The 20,990-nt window shown below is 39.0% G+C and overlaps 1 protein-coding gene across 2 annotated transcripts; it reads left to right on the top strand.

Annotated features, from left to right (window-relative positions):
• The first annotated feature begins 1,708 nt into the window (after window positions 1-1,708).
• Window positions 1,709-10,498, top strand: bmp4 (bone morphogenetic protein 4). Of its 2 annotated transcripts, XM_024277561.2 has the most exons (4): window positions 1,709-2,742; window positions 5,426-5,548; window positions 6,116-6,480; window positions 8,855-10,498. In XM_024277561.2, exons 2-4 carry the CDS (start codon window positions 5,442-5,444, stop codon window positions 9,703-9,705), a joined length of 1,323 nt encoding a protein of 440 aa, XP_024133329.1. In that variant the 5' UTR covers window positions 1,709-2,742; window positions 5,426-5,441; the 3' UTR covers window positions 9,706-10,498. The 2 variants fall into 2 exon arrangements, with proteins under 2 accessions (XP_024133329.1, XP_036065881.1); XM_036209988.1 differs by lacking the exon at window positions 1,709-2,742 and having other exon boundaries at window positions 3,739-5,548.
• The last annotated feature ends 10,492 nt before the right edge of the window (window positions 10,499-20,990 follow it).

Consider the following 20,990-nt stretch of genomic DNA (forward strand, 5'->3'; position numbering starts at 1 on the left):
AAATTTACACAACTCACAAGGAATTTTCAAATATACATATATAAATTCAAATACATCTTGAAAATATAGTTTTTTAACATGCACTGAAAAGAATAGATTGTCCAAATTTGTGTAAATTTGTGACAGTGATTAACTTAAAAGAGGAAGTCATGTTAGATGGATTCAAATTTCAGAGTGAGACTTATTCCAAATTATGTTTTTCATCATCTCTGCAGAACATTCAGTTCTTCAAATGTACTGTACCTTCAGTTGCTCTATTTGAGTCCAAATGGGGTCATTCTCTCTCTTAAAACTTTATTTAAAATAAGACTGATTATGCAGAATCACAGCTAAACCCATAATCTTGTTTTTTAATCTTGTTTTCATTTTGGCTCTAAACTAACTCCAGTTTAGTCTTGTCTTGAGGACCGGCTTGTACATCATCCTCGTATAAGACAAACATCAGATATATGTAATCTTCACGATCACATGTTGCTATAAATTTTGCTTCTTTGCAAAAAAAAATGAGAACAGACAAACGGCTACAATATTTCAGTGGTCATTTTCTCAAACTTCCTTCTGTCATTAAAAAGTTGGTTAAATTGTTTAGAACACTGAATTTCTTACAAATAAGTGCAGATCATTTAAATGCTGTGAAAAAAACTGTAAATCTACTTTTATTTTCAATTAAAATAGGATTATAAACATTCCAAATGCAAAAATTTGAGCTTCATTGTGTTTATTTAGCAGAATCTTATATATTTTGCTATTTTAGTGCAGCATGTATTGATTATTAATCATTAGAATTCTGAAAGATTAACACAAATATGATATTAACAGCAGATTTTTATTAGTCGCTTGTGAAAAATCTGAGTGAAAACAAGTTTTGCACTGATGGCTTTGGTGATGGTGTTGACATGAAAGGATTGCAGCTCTGACCCAGCATCAAGAGTCTGCAGGAGTTATGTTCTTCAACGTTTGAGCCACAAAGAACATTAACTCCAGAGCAGGAGACGAGAGGTTTCCAAGAAAAGCCAATCAGGGTGACTGAAGAGCACATTTAGCCTAAGATCAACAGAATAAATGACTCTTTGATTTGAAAATCTCCACTCCATCTAAAAGTGGAGATATTACAGAAGAAAATAACTGAAAGTGTATTAATGTGCTGGAGCCTCCGTTTAATTTTCAGTTGAAAGTATTAAAGAGCTTGGAAGATGTTATTATAGAGCTGTGAACACAAGCCTGCAGCACGAGTTTTTGATTTTTTTCTGATTGGAATTAATGACTTCTGATGATTATCAAATACGCAATTTGGAAAAATTATTTCTTTATTTCCAATTTTTATATAGAATTTTTATCTGATGACAAAAAATCTGCACATATTTTTGACACTTAATCTGTATGCTATAATGATTTCTGAAATAACATCTATTTATTCTTTTATATACTGCACTGCAAAAAGTGAAACGTTGGATCTATTAACAAAAACTCTGTAATTTCTTGTTAAAAAGTTTATAGTTTTCATCAAATTTAAATTTGGGTTGATAGTTTACTTAACTCAAAAGCTTAATTTGACATAAACGAATATTTTTAAATGTAACAAATTGCAGAGATTTTGTTTATTGATAAAAATTTTCACTTTTTACAGTGTTCATATTTGTCATTTGTTCACTGATGCTTTTAATAACCTGAATCTGTGAGGCTAAAGTATAAATAACTAATTAGAAATTAAGAACTGATAATTTATGCAAGGAAAAAAATAAATAACTAAAAGTTAAGGAGAGCAAAACGGAGGTGGGATTATATAAGTTTGCTTCCCCCACTCTATTTCAAGATATTGAACTCTTTTGACAAACTGGTATTTAATAGTTTCATCATGTAAATCCAAAAATAATTAAATTGCTTATGATTAAGAGTAATAATTGAATTATTTCCCAGTGTACGTATACATACTTTAAAATCAATTTTGAGATTAATATCCTTTGTTTGTTATGGATTTCTGTTTTTTTTTTTTTTTCGTTTTTTTGCTTTGATTCCTTGAATGAACCATTTCCAAATCTTAATGATCATCTGCCCTGATTTTTTATTTCCTTGATTAAATAAAAAAATGAAATAAATACATAAATCAAGCAGTAAATATAGAATAAAACGTTATTCAAATTAGTTTCTCTGGGCATCAGTTTTAATTGAGCCATAGATGCAAAAGTAACAGAATTTTTTTCTAGATTTTATTATTTTACACTTCATGATTCAAGAACAAAAAACAAGTTTATTTTTTGAGCTCCACCTTTCACTTTTGTCAGAATCAAAAAAGTTGAAATAAAAAAAAAGAGTTGGTTCAGTGAGGTGTGTGCGCTTAAAGTGGGGGCGCAGGGCAAAGCGGGTGGGGGGGGGGTCCAAGGTGTTTGGGGAGGTCGGAGACGGAGGAGGAGGAGGAGGAGGAGGAGGAGGCAGGGCGGAGAAATAAAAACTGCAAGGGACCAGAGATGTTTGATCATTTGCGAAGTCTTGTGCGTCCTCCTCTCTCGCCGCTCGCGCGCCCGCCCTCACAGACTGTTCTGGAGGCTGATAGAAACCCCGCCGCAGAGCGCCGAGTCTCCACTGCTCCGCGAGGAGGTGTCACGAAGGGATTAATGAGCCAAAGACGCACCAAGCTTCTCATTTAAGGCTCATTTGGGCGTTTATTCCTGCGCAACGCCTGGAGCGCTTTTCATCTTTTTTTTTTTCTCTATTGATTCGAGGATACCTGTACCTCTACTGATGGTAAGCGCGCATCCACTCACACGCTGACGCGCATGATACCTTTAAAATAACATGTTCAGGAGTTTGGTTTAACCCCATTTTAACTTTGCTTATGGTTTTACTTTAGTTTATTTAATTTATTTTAGTGTTTGTTTTGAAATAAAAATGTTTTAATTGTAGAGCAACGTGAGCGCAAAGCGCGTAAAAGTGAGGTAAAAGCGCACAGCCAGCCCTGCGATCGCAGCTTTTGGTGCCCGAGACTTGAGCAATGTCAGGATAGTGAGGTCATTTCCAAACGGAGGGTCCGATTTCGTTGCGCTCCATTTTCTTTGGACCAGTAGACACATTTGGTTTTCTCTGGATTTTGTGCCTTTTTTTTCTATAAAGTCCCAAACGTGCCTGAATAAACACCTGCATCTGCTTTCATGGCGCTCAGGTACGCGTAAAACGCGTGACATATGTGGATCCATTCCTTAGATTTATCCAATGTGAAGAAAAACTGTTTTAAAAAATATTGACATTTTGCTTTATGCCTAAAATGAATTAACCCTCTCTTATTTAACTAAAAAAAAGTGTCTCTATTTTGATGATGTAAAAAGAAATTTATGTTTCAAACGTTTTTCATCTATTTTTAGTTGGTTTAAAGTCATATTGTGTCGTTTTCATCCATAAAAATGCAACAAAAAAAGCAACCTGGGGACACATGCCACATCATTTACACATAATGTGTGTTTCTAAGGAAACTTAACCTCCAAATGTGAGCATGGGAGCATTTTAAAGCACATTAACAAGATGGTATTGTGCTTTTTTTCCCCCCTCATTTTTGCAAATCTTTGACTTCTTGCTGAAATGATGCAATTTTCTGCAACAGTTGGATTCCAGTGACAGTCAGAAAAACACTTGCAGGAGGATCGAAGCCCCACAGCTCATCATTTGCACCATCCTTCTTGCCTTTGGACACAACTATAAGGCCAACAAAACCGTTAATTTGCTTGGAGTGATCTCACTGACTGTGAATGCATTTTTCAGGGGAAAAACAGCAGGCCCTTCTGATTGTTTAAACGCCTTTAGGTTATTTTGAGGAGAGCAAACAAGCTATTTTCTATTACTGATTGCAAAAACAGGTCAGTTCTTGGGAAGCCTGTCATAACCATAATAGTGAGGTGTATCGGTACGACTTCAGAGACTAGAAATGTCTCGATAAAATGACCAGGTCAGGTGACTTGAGGTAACCTGCTTCCCTCCAAATTTCCTTCTTTTCTTTCAACTGTAAAATTCCTTAGAAGACACATCAGAGGAGCCATGTGCAAAGTCTGATCACATTATCTCGGGTCAGTTGGAGACAGAAAAGGAGGAAGAGGCAGTTTCTGCTCCGGTCTCCATTTTTTTTTTTTTTTTTTTTTTTGGAAGAAGTGCCCCTGTCTGCTGTTCAGTTTAAAGACGGAGGCCTTTTTGAAGATTTCCTAATGTCGGGGCTCTGCTTTCTCTGGGATTCTGATGTAGGAACTGGACTTACAGGATTTAGTGGAAACTCAAAAGTATTTTTAACTCTAAAGTTGAAAACAGGCCAGTGTCTGCTTCACATCTTCTTTCATCATCATCGCATCACTTTGAGTGTCTGTCTGCCGTAGCCTGCAGCTTTGTCAGAGGCTGGTTACAGTTACAAGATATTCTGTTTGGTCAGTGTTTTTGAGTGCTATGAATCCCTGTAATCATGGGAGAGGCCCTCTCTGTACAATGAACGTTTGTTGTCAGAGATGTTCACGCACAGGCTCACACACTCGCTCGCACGCACGCACGCACACACACATCGCAGCACCCCATGGGTAATCGAGCTGATCATGTTCTGAACCCTCCTCTCCCTTCTTTTGCCACAGTTCTCACGAATGCGCGAGCGGCGGCACACACCGGTGCGCCGATTCGCTCGTGTACATGCACGCCTGCACACCTTTGTTTTTTTTTTGTTTTTTTTTTCCACACACATTGGATCTAATATCATGACTGAGAAAGGGGGGGTGGGGGTCAAGCTGAGGTCAGAGTCTAAAGGGATCCTTGATTGCATGTACAGTGAGCCATTGAGGGGGCTGAGTTAAGCCGGGCACACACACCCATGTTTTACTCTCCGTTATTGCTAATACGCACCCTCTGTGTGGATGACGTTGCCCCAACAGTTGGCGTGGTCACTCTGGAACTCCGTAATTTTATTAGTGTGATTCAGCACTTAAAATTCAGTCATTAGAGCTGTATGACGAGGCTTGTTAAACATGACTTAGAACTATAAAGTGGTGAGTAGTCTTCCGTTTTTATTTAAATAACCTGGCGTAATTGCGATGCTGTCTAACTTATTCATTGAATCAGAATTTAGGAGTCAGGAAGGTGCAGAATAAGACAAAATGAAAGCTACTTTGTGTGACGAATGGTAAATAAATGATAAATAAGGTCTGAGGTGAGCTTAAAGCATTACTGATCTGCTGTCTGTCTGTGTGTTGTGGCACATACCTCCTCACATTCCAGTTACAGTAAATAGCTAGCTTACCCACGAGTCAAAATGATAAGCCTTAAAGAGACACCAGGTCTCTTGTTTTTTTTTTTTTTTTTTTTCCACACAAACTGAAACACATTCTGGAGTAACTGCCACACCAAGCACAAGTGTTTCCAGCGGCACTTGGCTTTACAGTTTCCCCTCCTTGACTGTATCTTTCAGGAACAGGGTCACTCCAATGTTCTCCTGCAGCCTCCCAGCACCACCTAACATTTCCTGGAAAAACGTGTCCATTGCCTGCTCCCAACAAACATGGACTGTTTTCCCATGCTCTATTTTCTGTCGGTAAGTAAGCGGACCGTGGCATTTCAATTTGTGGCATGTGACATGTTGTATCTCCCCCTCCGCACACACTCTTGTCTGTCCAGTGAATCACTGTTATTTTGTGGCATTTGTCCAGACTTGAACTGAAGCACTGTAAGGGGTGTTGGTCGAGGCGCATGTACTAGGAAGAGCCTTTTCTTTTTAATGTGTTGCCGAAAGTCTCAGGTTTGTCCCACGGCTTGTTGGGGCAGACTGTGAGGAACAATGGCTCCTTATTGAGTTAAGAATTTGTTCCGACCTCAGGGCTGCTTCTTTTATTTGTCTAATCATAGTGGAGGAGACAAGGAGAAGGGGTGGAGCGCGGGGGGATGGCCCCACAGATTGCATTAAAAAAGTTGGGTTCTTGATCCAGCTGTTTACCTTTGGAGGATGTCGCCAAAGATAAACAACAAGTGATTGGGGACAACATCTATAAACACAGAAGAGGGAATTATTGGTGTATGTTTGATAGTTTTAAAAATTTTAGGAAGTGGTTATTATACCCTCTTTCCCCTCCACTCTTTTCTAATTTTTGTGTCTTCCCACCAGAGACATCATGATTCCTGGTAATCGAATGCTGATGGTCATTTTAATATCCCAAGTCCTGCTGGGAGAGAGCAACCATGCTAGTCTGATACCCGAAGAAGGGAAAAAGAAGGTACCTGGCCTGCAGGGTCGCTCGACCGCTCAGAGCCATGAACTTTTACGGGACTTCGAGGCCACGCTGTTGCACATGTTTGGCCTCAAAAAGCGCCCGCGTCCAAGCAAGTCCGCCGCCGTGCCCCGCTACCTGCTGGATCTCTATCGACTGCAGTCCGGGGAGGCTGAGGACGTAGAGGCACACGACATTCCTTTTGAGTATCCCGAGAAGACAGCCAGCCGGGCCAACACCGTCAGGGGCTTCCACCATGAAGGTAAAAATATCCCGACAACAAAACATTCTTGAGAAAGCGATTGCTGCTCACTCGTTTGGGCTTTAGAGTTATGAATCAGTGTAGCTGCAGATTGCAAAGCATTCAGAGTAGAAACAAAAAAAAAAAAATAGTCCTTGAAACATGATTGCAAAGCTACTCCACCCATCTCGCCATAACCAAAGAATCTAAGGATGTGGTCACCAAACAGTCTACAGATTGGCAAAAAAAAATCTGCTAGACGAGCTCTCAAGGGCCCAATTTGACAGCTGTGTGTGTGTTTGTTTGGTTAGTAGCTGAAGGAGAAGCATACCTTCATATTACTGACTTACACATCTCACTCCACCCAGCAGAACGTGGCTTCAAAAACCCAGTTCTTGGCTCGGAACTGTAATGCGTTCCTCTCTTACGTCTCCAGTTTATGTGGAGGGCTCTTTTTTGTAGGACCTTTCTCACTGTGCAATTATCCCTAATGCTACTCTGCAGCCTTCTAAATAAAGAGCCTACTGCCAACAATATGGGTGCCTGGAGAAGACTCAGCTGCAGCTCTCCGGAGAGACGGAAAAGCAGTTTAGAAGCTTCTGATTATTGTGATAACTTAATTTTAACGCAGACTGAGGTTTTGAAGACTTTAACTTGTTAACTGAGTTTAGAAAAATAGATTGACTAAATAGAGAAGAAGGTTAGATGTTAAATAATGCAAAGTTTTATGTTTTTCTGGTGATTTTTAGGGTGGTTTTGAGGGCTTCAAGATGAAATTATTCTTAGAAGTAGGGCTGGGTTAATAAAATTAATCAATCTAGGCCTAAAAGACAGATCAATCTAATGCATAATGCTAAAGTCTGCTAGCTTGATGCTAACGTACAATGGGATTTCCCATAAGGCGGCTAATGCTAACGCTCGGTCGACCTAAACATACATTGCTGACTGAATAAACATCTTTATATATCCACAAGCATGAATTTTACACTCTTTCAAGGAAATGTTTTTTAAAGTAACCATTTGTGGTCTACAAAAAACATTTTTTATGTTGATACTTTCTTTTTCTTCTGGAATAAGGTGTATTCCTAAAGCACGATCGCCATCTGGTGGCCAAACTGAAACGCCCTCCAGGCTTTGTGAATCTATTTTTGATATTAACAATAAAATTTAAATTTCACTAATATAACAGTATGTGAACTGCATCATATTAATGTGAATATCTTCAAAACACATTTATAGATTAGTAATGTATTTCTAAACAAATGTGGCTAAAAGTATAAACTCAAAATTGAATTGAGTCGCATTGAAAAGAATCGGAATTGAATCGATTCTGGAAATTATTAGCGATACCCAGCCCCACTTAGACGAATGGGAAAAGTAGTTAGTTGGTTGCCATTTTAAACCAACAAAAAAGTGGGAGGAGCCACTTCTGCCTGTGACGCCATGTCCCCCATGTGAGCTCGTGGATGGGCTTTAGCCCTCTTTGCAAGCGTTTACCCTCCTTCTCTCCTTTGCAGAACTATGTTAATAATACGTTCTGAAACCCTTTGAGTGGGAGTGCTTGCTTTCATGGAAGCACCATTGTGTGATAGAGTGACTCATCTGTCCAAAGCACAGGGAGGTATTACAGTCTGCAGCAGATGGACAGTGAGTTGAGGAGACATGTTTACAGGAAAGGCAAACTTTTCCTCCTCAGAGGTAAAATCTTTACTGTTTTTTTTAATCAGATGAGGATGTGAGGTGTGTGGATGCTCGGAATTCTAATTAGCCAGGCAATGCATTCTTTCCCAAAAGGTTGGAGTAAATGTAATTCTAGTGCGTTGTCTGAATCCTTAATGATTATTCATGATGAAAATGATAAATGTCTTAAGTGAACAAACTACAGAGCTAATCAAAAGCACAGCAGGTTTTAATAATGAGAACCACCTGGGGAAGATTAGGGCTTGGGTGTGAAATAACAGGGGTGGATTGAGCAGGAAAATAGTAGACACAACATTCCTTTCCCCAACAATGGTGATCTTGCCAGAAATCTGCAGACTGTGCGTGGAACAGGGAGCCTTCACTGTGTTTATACTGTAGCTGTGGTACGTTAATCACCACCCTCCTTGTAATGCGTGTTTCAGCAAAGTGCTCAGAAAAAGACGCTCGGAGAAGAGCCGGATAATCCTCAAAGAAAGATAAGGAAGTGTGGGTGATATATATTTATTTACCTGATTACGCGAGAGGCCTCGAGATGTCTGGGCTTATATTGTTTGGTGTGAGTTAAGCCTGCTTAAGAGCGAGGAGATGAACGGTGTGTTTGGAGTTGCGTAAATTCTCATAAGATTCAGAAAAAAGATAGACTTTATGAGTGTACTTCGGACATGCATCAACATCCTTTTTTTCTTGTTTTCAGAGCACATGGAGAGGATACATGAAGATGATGGAGAATCCATTCCTCTTCGCTTCCTGTTCAACCTGAGCAGCATTCCAGAGGACGAGCTGCTGTCTTCCGCAGAGCTGCGACTCTACCGTCAGCAGCTGGATGAGGCCAGCGCTGATAGCCTCCTAGACGAGCCGGGCCTTCATCGGATAAACATATACGAGGTGCTTAAGCCCCCGCGGCCCGGGCAGCTTATCACTCAGCTCCTGGACACCCGGCTCGTGCACCACAACGCTTCGCGCTGGGAGAGCTTTGACGTCAGCCCCGCTGTGCTGCGTTGGACTCGGGAACGGCTCCCTAATTATGGACTGGCTGTGGAGGTTCTGCACCTTAATCAGACTCCACACAACCAGCACCGACACGTCCGCATCAGCCGTTCCTTACATCAGGAGCCAGGAGAGGACTGGGACCAGGTACGCCCTCTTCTGGTTACCTTTGGCCACGATGGAAAGGGTCACTCATTGACTCGCCGGACGAAACGCAGCCCCAAGCAACGGGGGCGTAAGCGGAACCGCAACTGCCGGCGCCACGCCCTGTACGTGGACTTTAGCGATGTAGGCTGGAACGACTGGATAGTGGCGCCTCCCGGCTACGAGGCCTATTACTGCCACGGAGAGTGCCCTTTTCCTCTGGCAGATCATCTGAACTCAACGAACCACGCCATCGTTCAGACACTGGTGAACTCTGTGAACAACAAAATTCCCAAGGCCTGCTGCATACCAACAGAGCTCAGCGCCATCTCAATGCTCTACCTAGACGAATACGACAAGGTGGTCCTAAAAAACTACCAGGAAATGGTGGTGGAGGGCTGCGGCTGCCGCTGACCCACAAACTGAGAGCCTCTTCATACTCCGCGGGAGCAGAGAAATGTAATCTTCCAGCCGTCTGGAGTTCTCCCAACTTTTAAGCAGAACTTTGTGTTTAATGATTGGTTGATTATTTGATGTAGGCGGGGTTATTACAGATGTGTCTGTAGGTGAAAACTGACTGAACGGTATTACCTGATGGATTGGTTGACATCCTGAAAAAGTGCCTTTTATGGCCGATTGGTTTCATATTCTCTAAAAACGACTTTCCTTCTCTGCTATGAACTTAGTTTTCACTTTTCCATGACATAATGTTTGATGTGTGTTGCAGCCCAATCAAGACTTCCAAAAAGCTGTTTCAAAATATTCTGGATTTTCTTCGTCCACCTTGTAAACCGAAGACATTTCTCTGTTCCCGTGGAGTATGAAGACCTTTTTTAAAAAAAAGGAAAAACAAAAAAAAAAACTGGCATTCGGACTGGCAACAAGTAAATCAGAACATTTTTCCACCCAAAAACATTTACCATTATTTATAACTTCTACAATCTGTATGTTTGTCTCACCTTTTTTTTTTCTTCGATGATATTATCATAAATTTTGGCTAAATATATATATTTATATCTACATATTAAAGACAAATTGAGCCCTTATTTTAAAACAAAAGCTGTACAACTTTTCATAATGTACATTAGATTGTTTGTTTTTTGTTTTTTTTATGGAGAAAATAGTAAAAACAAAGTAAAGTTTATTTACTGGTGATATTTATTGCTTTTGTTTTATACAGAAAAAATAAAAACATGAATTGCTTCATATAAAACAATTAGTCACATCATAATATGTACTCGCTTTGTATTCAAATTAATAACCAAAGCCTCTCACATATATTTATATATATTTACACTGTTTTTGAGAAAATCTAGGGGAAAAAGTTACATTTGTGCATTCTGCCACTATAAACCAAAATTAATCTTTTTGTTCATATAAATTCCAATAATATTGGTTTTGTAAAAAATATTTTTAATAAAAGTTACACTGTTTTTCTATTACATTTGCAATAAATTTGGACGATAGGATCATTGGAATTAGACGAAAATGAGAAAAATAAAAGATGATTCATTTGTTTGGATTTAAAAAATACATATTTTAAAAAAGATTAAGTTTTTTTAGAATATTTAGAATTACTCATTGTTGGATTTCAATCCTAAAACAAATTTTTTTTCCACCAAAATCTCACTTTTATGTCAATTAGGCCTCCGTGTTTTGGTTGTTAATCCAGTAGGAGTTTGCGGTTTGATTCTATTGTTCCTGACGTCCCCACATTGGGTGCACGATTGTGGCTGATGCGTCCTGCTCTCTCAGGAGGCGGTCGGGTCCTTAGAATAATCAAAGGTTAGACGTTCTGTCTCCTGCCTTTGTCTTCGGTGGCTCATGCCAGCAGAGCAAAGACTCCTGTCTCCAACCTGCGCCCCCCGTCACACAAAAGGCTTCGACATCACTTATTTACAAGCTGATGGCTGGCCCAAATTATGTGATAATGCTAACGGAGGAGGGGGGGGGGTCCCTTTGAACTGTTGGAGAACAGTGTCTGCGTCTCCTAAAGCGGGGCTCATTCGCGCCACAAGTTTAAAAATCGAATATTTATCTCTAGAAAGAGCTATACTGAATCAATTAGGCAGCTACATCGTGGAGCCGGTGGTGAGGTTTTCTTCTCGCCGGCCCCTCCAGACCTCTAATTGCCCCGGGGCTTCTCTTTGATGCTTGCCTATCAGCATCAGAAAACAAGAGGAGGACTGAAGAATTTCATTTTGGAGTCGTTAAAGGCCGAGAAGGAGAGGATGCAGCAGGTTGGGAGGCTGTGTGTGTTCAGGATGAAGGGAAGGTATTTAAAAAAAAAAAAAAGAAAAAAAAACAGCTTGACACTGCAATTAGAACATTTTAACTCCCTCTAAAGTTCAGATAGGATCAGCAAGTTGATGGTAATTGCCCTGCCCAGTCATTATCCCACTAACCTACACAAAAAGAGGATGCATGTTTATTAAAAAGCCAGAGAAAGAGGTTTATGAGTTCCACGCACCCAACAAGTCTGACATTTAGTCCTTAAAGTTTATGCTGAGGGTCTTCTGGTGGAAGCTTCTCGCTTTAAGATGCTTCAAGGACTTTATATATAAACAGATTGAGTCTCATGCATTTACAGGTGAGCCATTCTGTTGCAGCTCCATTGACGACGCTCAGGGAGAAGCCTTCAAACAGGCTTTTTTATTTGGACGTTTGAATCGTAAAGTACAGCGTTAAGTGTTTGCAGACGGTTCCCTGCAGGAACAAAGAAAGATGAGCTGCTTTTGCTGCTTTTAGTGGGAGCACTCTAAAATCTTCTTTTGAGGAAATGCGTCTTTTAACTTCTAGGAGTTTTCTTTGAACGTGTGGCCGGCGTTCCGCTCTGACCCTCCAGTCACTAGACTTTAAAAAGAAATGTGTGCTTTCCAGTCACAAAGATCTTTTTTATTTCTACTTTTTTTTGCCAAAAATGCAGGTTGCCACATTTCCTCCAGAACATCTGCAAATTCTTTCAAGTTTGATGATAAGCTTGAGCTAATTTTTCTCCTTCAAAGATGTCAAACTTTGATAAATACCATGTGGAAAAATTAACTCAATTAATTATTGTTTTTATCTAACAACAAAGCAAGCAAAACCAATTTGTATGAACAATGACATGTTTTTTTTTTTCTAAAAATGGAAGTTTAATTCAAATTTGTCATGTACATATAAAACATCCAATGCATGAAATGCATTATGTGACAGTATTAAAACACTATGTTAAATCATAAAAGTTACATAAATTTAGTAGAAAAACTCATTTAAGAAAAAATATAATATTTGGACAAGCTCAGTGGCCTGATGGTAGATTGTCTGCCCTGAAACCTTAAAAGTTGTGAGTTCAAATCCAGGCTGAATCATACCAAAGACCTCCTTGCTTGACACTCAGAATGAATGGGTTGAATTTTGGAGGATTTAACCACCAAAATGGTTCCAGAGTGCGGTTGTGTCTGCAGCTCACCTCTCCCACAGAGTCAAATGCATAGAAAAAAATTCCACAAACCTCAGTGTGTGAAAACTAATTAAACTTTAACTTTAAGAATAAAAGTGTAAAGTGGCCATATGCTGCTAAAAGGTTGATAGCATAAAGTGTTGTTGCTTTGTAGAGATTGCATAGAATTGTGACAGCTCCCTGTTTAAAACGACCATTCTAAAATTCTAATTCAAAAATAATTTTAGGGAGATGATGGGATTAAATCTCTCCATTAAATTACTTTTGAGTGTCAAAAAGTTCCACGAGCTCTCTTAAATAAAGATGTATAAAACGTTCTGAAGATGGAAGGTTATTTCATTCACTGGGGGCTCGAACACAGAAAACATATTTTCCTGGTTTTCTATTAAATCTGAGCACAAGAAAATACATTTGACTAGTGTGACGGAGGTTGTGTTGTGAGTTGATGGGTCTTGATAACGCTTTAACGAGGCCATACCATCATTTTCTTAAGCCTTTCAGAGTAGATTATATCCATATTTATGATTATATATTACCTTTGGAACACTAAAAAACAAATTATTTATAAAATATTAGTTATTTTCGTGATTTTTTTTTCCCACACAGAAGTAAAACGACTCAATTCCTGAGGCTCCGCCTGCTGATGCATGTGCGTCCCGCCCATTTCATGACATCATCATCGTGAGACTTACGGAGTTATTCCTTAACAGGACACAATTGGACAATAATGGTATTCTGCATCTAAAATAAGTTATTTGCTGATCACCACTAGCTCAGTGGAGATATCCTAATCCCTAACTAATAAAAAAAACAATATAGTGCAGGAATATATAGTACCCTGGATTTTAAAGGCAATTCAGACACGATGCTCACTACTTTTCTTTCATTTTTCAAAACTCCGGATATGACGTCACCGATTTCACAAAGTCAAAATAGAATTAATACAAACATTTCACAACGTTTATTTATGACTCCACCGTGTTCTGATTGTGAAAATGTGGACGGCTTCTTCAAAAATGACATTTAAACACATCTATTTTTTCCAAAACTGTTCAACCGCTATGCATTGTGGTCTATATTAGCTAATCTAGTGAGTATCGATGCGCCCTTGTTTTTTGCAAAGACTTCTGGGAAATTTCTAGTGCACTTGATTTTGGAATTAGTAGATTTGGACAGCACTAAAAATGGCGAACAATCTATATAGTACGTAGGGAGGGAATTCAAACATAGCCTGGGTGTTGGTGTTAGATTAGAGCAGACTCTTCCTGGGGGGAGTTGTCTCACTCTGTTAGGTCAGATCGTGAGGACCCATTCATCTTCGTGGGTATGGGAGGAGCTGCTGTTGAGAACGCAGGTTTTTAGAAGATTTTATAGAAATGCGTGAAAGGATGGGGTTCTTTATAGTGAGGAATTGACAGTATAATACACTTAAAAGCTCAAAAAGTTGCTTTTTCATGGTATGACCCCTTTAAATATGGAGGAAAATTAAGATGAATGCGTTTTAAAATGTAAATAATGATACCTTCTTCTGACTGATGGTGAAAACCAACATTGTACAGTGGTGTGTCATATAAAGCCTTCATGAAGCCAAGTCTTTGGACTCTTCCAAGGAAAAGGAGCATTCTCTGTGGAATTTTTCAAATACTCTAATTATTTTGCAGCCTTGAACACCACAAAAGAATCCTAATTATGCTCTGGTGCTGACAGATGTTATGCTGTTGACCTCACTGACCATCGGAGATGTTCTACAGCACATAAAACCCATGGACATGCTCTGGTTCATCTCTGAATCTGAAGGGTCTTTTTGATGAAAGCTCATGTCAGGGGAGCTCAAGGTCAGGGATTTTTGTTTCATGCATACTTCCACGCCGACACACACATTTTCCTTATGCTCTTATTCAGGGTATACTCAAAGAAGCTAGCTCACAGCAGCGGGTTTGAAACCTTAGAGCCTCTGCGCTGTCCATCTGTGGGGGTTATCTGTGTGGCACCTCCTCTCACCCCTGTCTGTGACTCATCTCCACTCATCACGCACACCTCGGCACGGGCACATGGCAACTGGACCACTCAGCGGTGCATTTAAAGGGATAAGGCTGTCATCGGTGGAATACTTTGACCTCGGGGTCACAAATGGTTTCAGACACACATTGTGTACAGTGAAGGCAGGTGATATGAGATCATGACAGAGAAGAAAACACTTTAGCTTTCCAGGAATGTTTTATTAAAACACCCACGTTTAACCAAAAGTTCATTTAAAGTCCCACTATATTGCTTTCTATTGTTCCCAGTGGTCTTTTAATTATTGGCGCAGAAGTTAGACTCACTAATTTCCCATAAACCCTTTGTTTACACTCTCTAGCTAGCTAGCTTAGCACCAAACCCAAGCTAACATTATCTAAGCAAAAAAAAGCAAAACTCAGAGCAATATTGGAGCTTTCCAGCCGTACAGCTTTGAGCCAGATTCCAGCTCAGAAGAGGAAAATGAAGACGTACATGGATCTATTTGTCTGTAAGTGGATGTGTGAAAATTGTAGTGTTTGTCTCCCATTGCAATTGATGCATCAAAAACCTGATCTCTTTCATCTGCTCCTGATCCAACACTATTTGAAAAAACAAATCCTAAGAAACAGTTTTAATGTCATGGTTACAGAGTGAGGCGATGCAGACCCAAATGCTAGCAACGTGGAAGTATCACGGAAAGCAGAAAGGAAAGCTTTTATCATCCGTTGGGTGTCTGGTGAACAGGAGGGTGTAGCAGATCGGAACTTTAATTTGCCTTGGGGTAATGAGAGAGCGAGCTGAACCTAGGAGCGTCAGAATGAAGATTCAGGTGGCGTGGAAACGTAACGTGACAGCTCTTAGCGTGGAACCAGACAATGGTTGTGAGTATGGACCCAGGTCGGAACATGAGATGATGATCTTAGACAAAGATTAAGTTTTGAGTAAAAGTGAAGGCCTGAGACAAAAGCTTCACTAACATTAGCGTCAACAGAAGTGTGAGGCCCAGGTGTTGCACCAGAGAAGGCAACGAACTGGCGATAAATGCTGGAGCAGGCCCATTCTATACAGTGGTCTGTAGTTTTGATGAGTCCAACCAGTAGGAGCCACAGGAGCACCATGACAGTTACTCTAAAAGGATTTTACATATGTCCTGACAGCGCAGACTCTTCCTGGAAGGGGCTGTTCTTACTGGTCTCGGTCACAATGTGTGGACTCTCTTGTTTTGGTGGATTGGGAGGGGCTGGTGCTCAGAGACTGGGTTTTAGATGAATACTCAGAGATGGAGTAAAATGCCACCTTGGGGCTGTTTTTGTGAGGAATTAACATTATAATACTCTTAAAAGCTCCAAAAAGTTGATTTTTCATGATATTAAAAACACCAAAAACAGGATTTTCATTGGAGTGGGTTTTTAAAGCACATGTGTCAAAGTCAAGGCCCGGGGGCTGGATCGGCCCTCCGGGTAATTATATCCGGCCCTCCAGATCATTTTATTTTATTGTTAATAATGGCCCGATGTTCAAACTTGTATAATTTTGACAAAATAAATTTAAACATTGAAAGTTATTAAAGTTGATTTATTCTAGAATAATATTCCTGCCTGTTAATATTCATAGTAATGTTAAAAAGTTACATTCTTAATGTTTTATAAATGTAGTTTTAGTGTGTTAAATAGATGCTTATCCTATTTGGCCCGTCACCTAAGGTGTGTTTTGGATTTTGGCCCTCTGTGCGATTGAGTTTGACACCCCTGCTTTAAATGGTACTTTTGGAAGGTTAAACTTCTACAATTGAAAAGTCGTGTTGGATTGTCGAGAAGCAGAAACGCTTCAGAAAAATTGTGAAATAAGAAAAATACCCAACAATTAGCCCCAAAAGGTTAGAGCAGAAAAGGCTGTAATTTTGAGTGACGGGTGTTAGGTATTTGCTCATTGTCACCTTCTTCTGGCTCTCCTGACGTGCATTGTGTGTTACGGTGCGCACCCTTTCATGCACATTTAAGTACATGCCCACACGCTCACAAATTTGCACTTGCAAGCTAGAAATCACGCTGTTAGTCTTTTGTGTCTGTCAGTGATGTTACAAGCAGAAACAGTGACCCCCCCCCCTCAAAAGAAAGCTTAATAACAGTAATTGCTGACCACGTGATTAGAAAGAGTATAAGATATTTCCACCTTGACAACTGTTCCCAAACAAAAACCATGGCAGGAATGGCGGGTCAATGGAAGGGTGGGGGGGGGGCTGTGATTAAAACCCCCTTGAAAGTCGTTTTTTCCCAGGCACCAAAGCAGTGGAAATTTCCACAACCTGTGGTCTTAAAATTTGGTGTCAAGTGCCGGTGTCGCTGTGTGGACGGAATGCTTCTTTTGTGGCTGGATCTCTAGTGTAATTTCGGGCAGGGCAGGGTGTCCCGGCAGTAGGGCTTTCTTCCTCAGGCCCTGTGCAGTTTCATTAGATACGGCTAATGAAAAGATGGCTGGCCCCACAGCCTCGCCCCCCGACGCTCCCTCGGCCTGTAGTTAGAGTTCCCGCCGGGCATCTCCCATTGAACAGGTGTGCAGGCTTGGCCTCCAACACTTCACTAACTTTCTGAAAACAACGTTTTTCAACTTAAAAAAAGAAAAAAAAAATAAAGTTATTGAAAGAGTAGAGTTTAAATAAAGTTGGCATGCCCTTGTTTTTATATTTAGTAGTCAGGATCCTTTATGTGCTTCTTTTTCAATTTCTCTTAGAATTTATCTATAAAACTGTTTTTTTTTTGTAGCAATGTGTGACACATATTTTTCACTATATTACACAATAATTCCACAATGAATCTTGAAAAGGCCAAAAATCTCAAATCCGAGTGGTCATTTTTTTCTTTTTTATCTGCAAAAATTGAGATCAAACAGTTTTATTCTTTATAACAAAAAATAAATCATTAATAGACAAAATAAAAAGGAATAAATCCATAATAAAGCAAAAACAAAGTCAAAATATGCGAAAAATAACGGAGTAAATTAATCTATATACAAACTTCCAAGGATTTTCTTCCTAGGAACATGACAAATTGTGTCATAAATGTCTTGTGTGCTTGTTTCAAACAATACATTTCTGAGTTACAAACTTTTTAAAACGTAACATGAAAACAATGTTGGGGGGGGGGTATTGTAAACACCTGATGCGACTCAGGAAGTAAAGTTAAAGTAAGTAACATAAATAACATTAAATACTTTTATAGAAACATACATATTTTGCATTTTTAGTATTTTTTTTGCCACATTAACCTTAATTTAAATTAACCAAACGGTTAACATTTTATAACATTCTGCTTTTTTACAATCTTTTGTGCTTCTTTTTCATTTTTATTTTTTATTTAGCTTTTAAGCTGTTTTTATAGCAATGGTTGATATTGATCTTTAGTTATAATACGCAATAATTCCACAAAGAATCTGAGGATCATTGTGGAACATCTGAGAATCCGAGTGGTAAGTTTTAATTTTTTTTATCTGTAAAAGTTAAGATTAAACATCTTTATGTTTCCTAACAAAAAACAAACATAAATAGACAAAATAAAATTGTATAAAATCTACAAGAAAGCAAAAACAAAGGAAAAAATATGTGAAAAATGTAAAAAAAAAGCAGGCGAAGCGTCACCAATTTAAACTTCTGATGATTTTTTTCCAAGGAATATCACAAATAATGTGTCATAAACTCTTTTTGTGTTTGTTTTATACCAAAGTTTTTTTGAATTGAAAGCTAAAGTGATGACAATGTTAAGGGGTGGGGGTTATTTCTATGTCCATGTAAACAAACAATGGGACTGGAAAACTCACTATTGAGTTCAGGAATTAATAAGATTTAAAGAGAAATAACATTTTAGAAAAAAACATATTTTGCATTGTTATTTATTTTGTTTATTTGCGTTAATCTCAACACATTTTTGGATAAAAATATTTGTGAACCAAAAAAGTTTTTTTTGTTTTTGTTTTTTTTTTTTTTAAACTAAAACATAGATTTTTGTTAACATTTTTGCAACGTTATGCTTTTCTCCTTTTTGTGCTTTTTTTCAATTTGCTTTAATAATTTAGGTTTAAAACTGTTTTTGCAGCAATGCTTGATGAATATTTTTCATTAAAATATACGATAATTCCACAATGAAACTGAAAATATCAATTCTGAGTAGCCTTTTTTTTCAATTTTCATCCGTTGGAATTGTAATCAAGCTGTTTTTAATCTTAACAGCAAAAAAATCAAACATAAAGGAACAAAATTAATGTATAAATCCAGAATAATGCAAAAACAAAGTCAAAATATGTGATAATTTTCTAAAAGAAACAAAGGCAACACCATTAAACCATGTACAACTATGGAGGATTTTTTTCCACAGAATATATATAATAAACATTCAAAGCAAAGGAAAAAGTTATGCTTTAATGTGGTCTTCCAGTTTTATTTTCAAACATTACAACATCTTCAAAAACATTTTTTCTTGTGATAAATTATTCTTTTTTTAACTAAAACATTCATAAAAGTTTCAAAAGTGACAGAAAAATATACTTTACAAGTATAAAGAAGAATAAAAAAAAAGTTAAAAAGGTCATTATTTTTTTTAATGACAAAATGATTAAAAAAGATGTCAAATAGAAATGAAAGCACTTTCTGTTATTACTTTTGAACTAAAGCTAAACAACCTTCTGACTAAATTGAGCTGTTTCTGCACATCTGCTGTATATCAATCCTCTGTTTTCTTCTCTAAGGAACACTAATTGGCATACAAGTCTAATAATAGTTGATAAACAGTATGGTGTCATCTGGCAATACTTAATTGTTTGGTCACAGATGCCCATTTGGGCTGCGTGCGGGCTCTGCCTTTCAGCTGCCAGAATCTGATTGGAGGACTGGAGTTTAGCCGGAGCCGGGCCGGTGCTGGATCTCAGTGTTTACTTGCTAACAGACTCCCTCTGTGTTCATACGCTGACCCTTTGTGTGGCTCTCTGAGAGGCAGGTGGATTGTGCCTTGGGCTTGCGGGCTACAGTTTGAAAGAAGCGACGTGTAACTGGAGATGTAACACGACTCCGAGGCAATTAGGCCCACAATGAGGAGGTTTCTTTCGCATTTGCCCCTTTTGTGTGTCTAAACACTATTTAAGAGCAAATAAAATGTGGAACCTTGGGTGCTCTGCCAAGAGAATGAAGATGTACAAGCAGGCTGCAAAACAGCAGCAGCTGAGGCTTTTGTTCCGGCCGACAGCTGTTTGCTGTACAAAAGTTAGAAGAGAACTTCTCCTTTGAAGTTTCTTTGACTTACTCTGGTTTTTTTTAAGTAAGGGGGGGCTGGTTAAAAGGATGCAAAGCTAATTAAGTGCATTTTGCAGCCCTTTTTTGTTTGGGGTTCAGCAACAAACTACGGAGAGGTACAAGAGAGGCCGGAAGACCCTGCATCTTTCCCTTCTTCTTTCCCTCCACCCTGTGGTGGTTATACCCCTCCTTGAATGAAGCGTGTCTACCGGATCTGCCCAGGATGAAATGTCATATCTCAGACTGATCCTTATCTCTTAATCGCTTCCTTTGTCTCCCATGATTCCCCAGACCTTCGCTAACTTCCCCCCTCGGACACTGCCCTTTGATGTGTCAGCCACATAGGAACGCTGGGGGTGGGATATTTGTGATCTGTGCATCCATGTGCGTGTGTGTGTGTGTTTTGAAGTTCTGCTCTGAGCTAACAAAACCCCCCAGAGGTTATCAAAATTCTGCAGCGAAAGAGACTGCTGAAAGGGCTCGGTGTTGTGTCAGATTGAGGCACCCCCGTGGCTTTCGCTAATAACTAAACTCAAAAGGAGAAATGGTTATTTGTTACGTGAATACATGCAACCGGTCGATGTTTCCGTTTGCTGGAGGGCAGGAGAACTGGTGTGATGTGCTCCTGTAATCTATACGGGGGCAAAAAAACCTACACTGGTGACACATCAGCCTTAAAAACGTCCTGAAGGGCCAAAAGCAGATGTTACATTAGCAGCTACACCAATCTACAGTTAAAATCAAATGTTAAAAAAGTGGCCAAAATAGAATAAAAATAACAGTGGCGCAGAAAATTTTGGGGCTAACTTTCTTTTGCATAATCTTAAATAAAACTGATTGCATGTTTTTGTTTCATTAACTAAAGCAGTCAGATTACTGTGAAGATACATCCAAACTGAGTAAGTCTACTCACGTTCAAGGGGCCATTTTCAAAGAAAAGTTTATGCAAACGCAAGTAAGCCTCGTTTTAGGCTTGAC

This window comes from Oryzias melastigma, linkage group LG22 (assembly GCF_002922805.2).
Source record: "Oryzias melastigma strain HK-1 linkage group LG22, ASM292280v2, whole genome shotgun sequence".
In the NCBI taxonomy this organism is placed as follows: domain Eukaryota; kingdom Metazoa; phylum Chordata; class Actinopteri; order Beloniformes; family Adrianichthyidae; genus Oryzias; species Oryzias melastigma.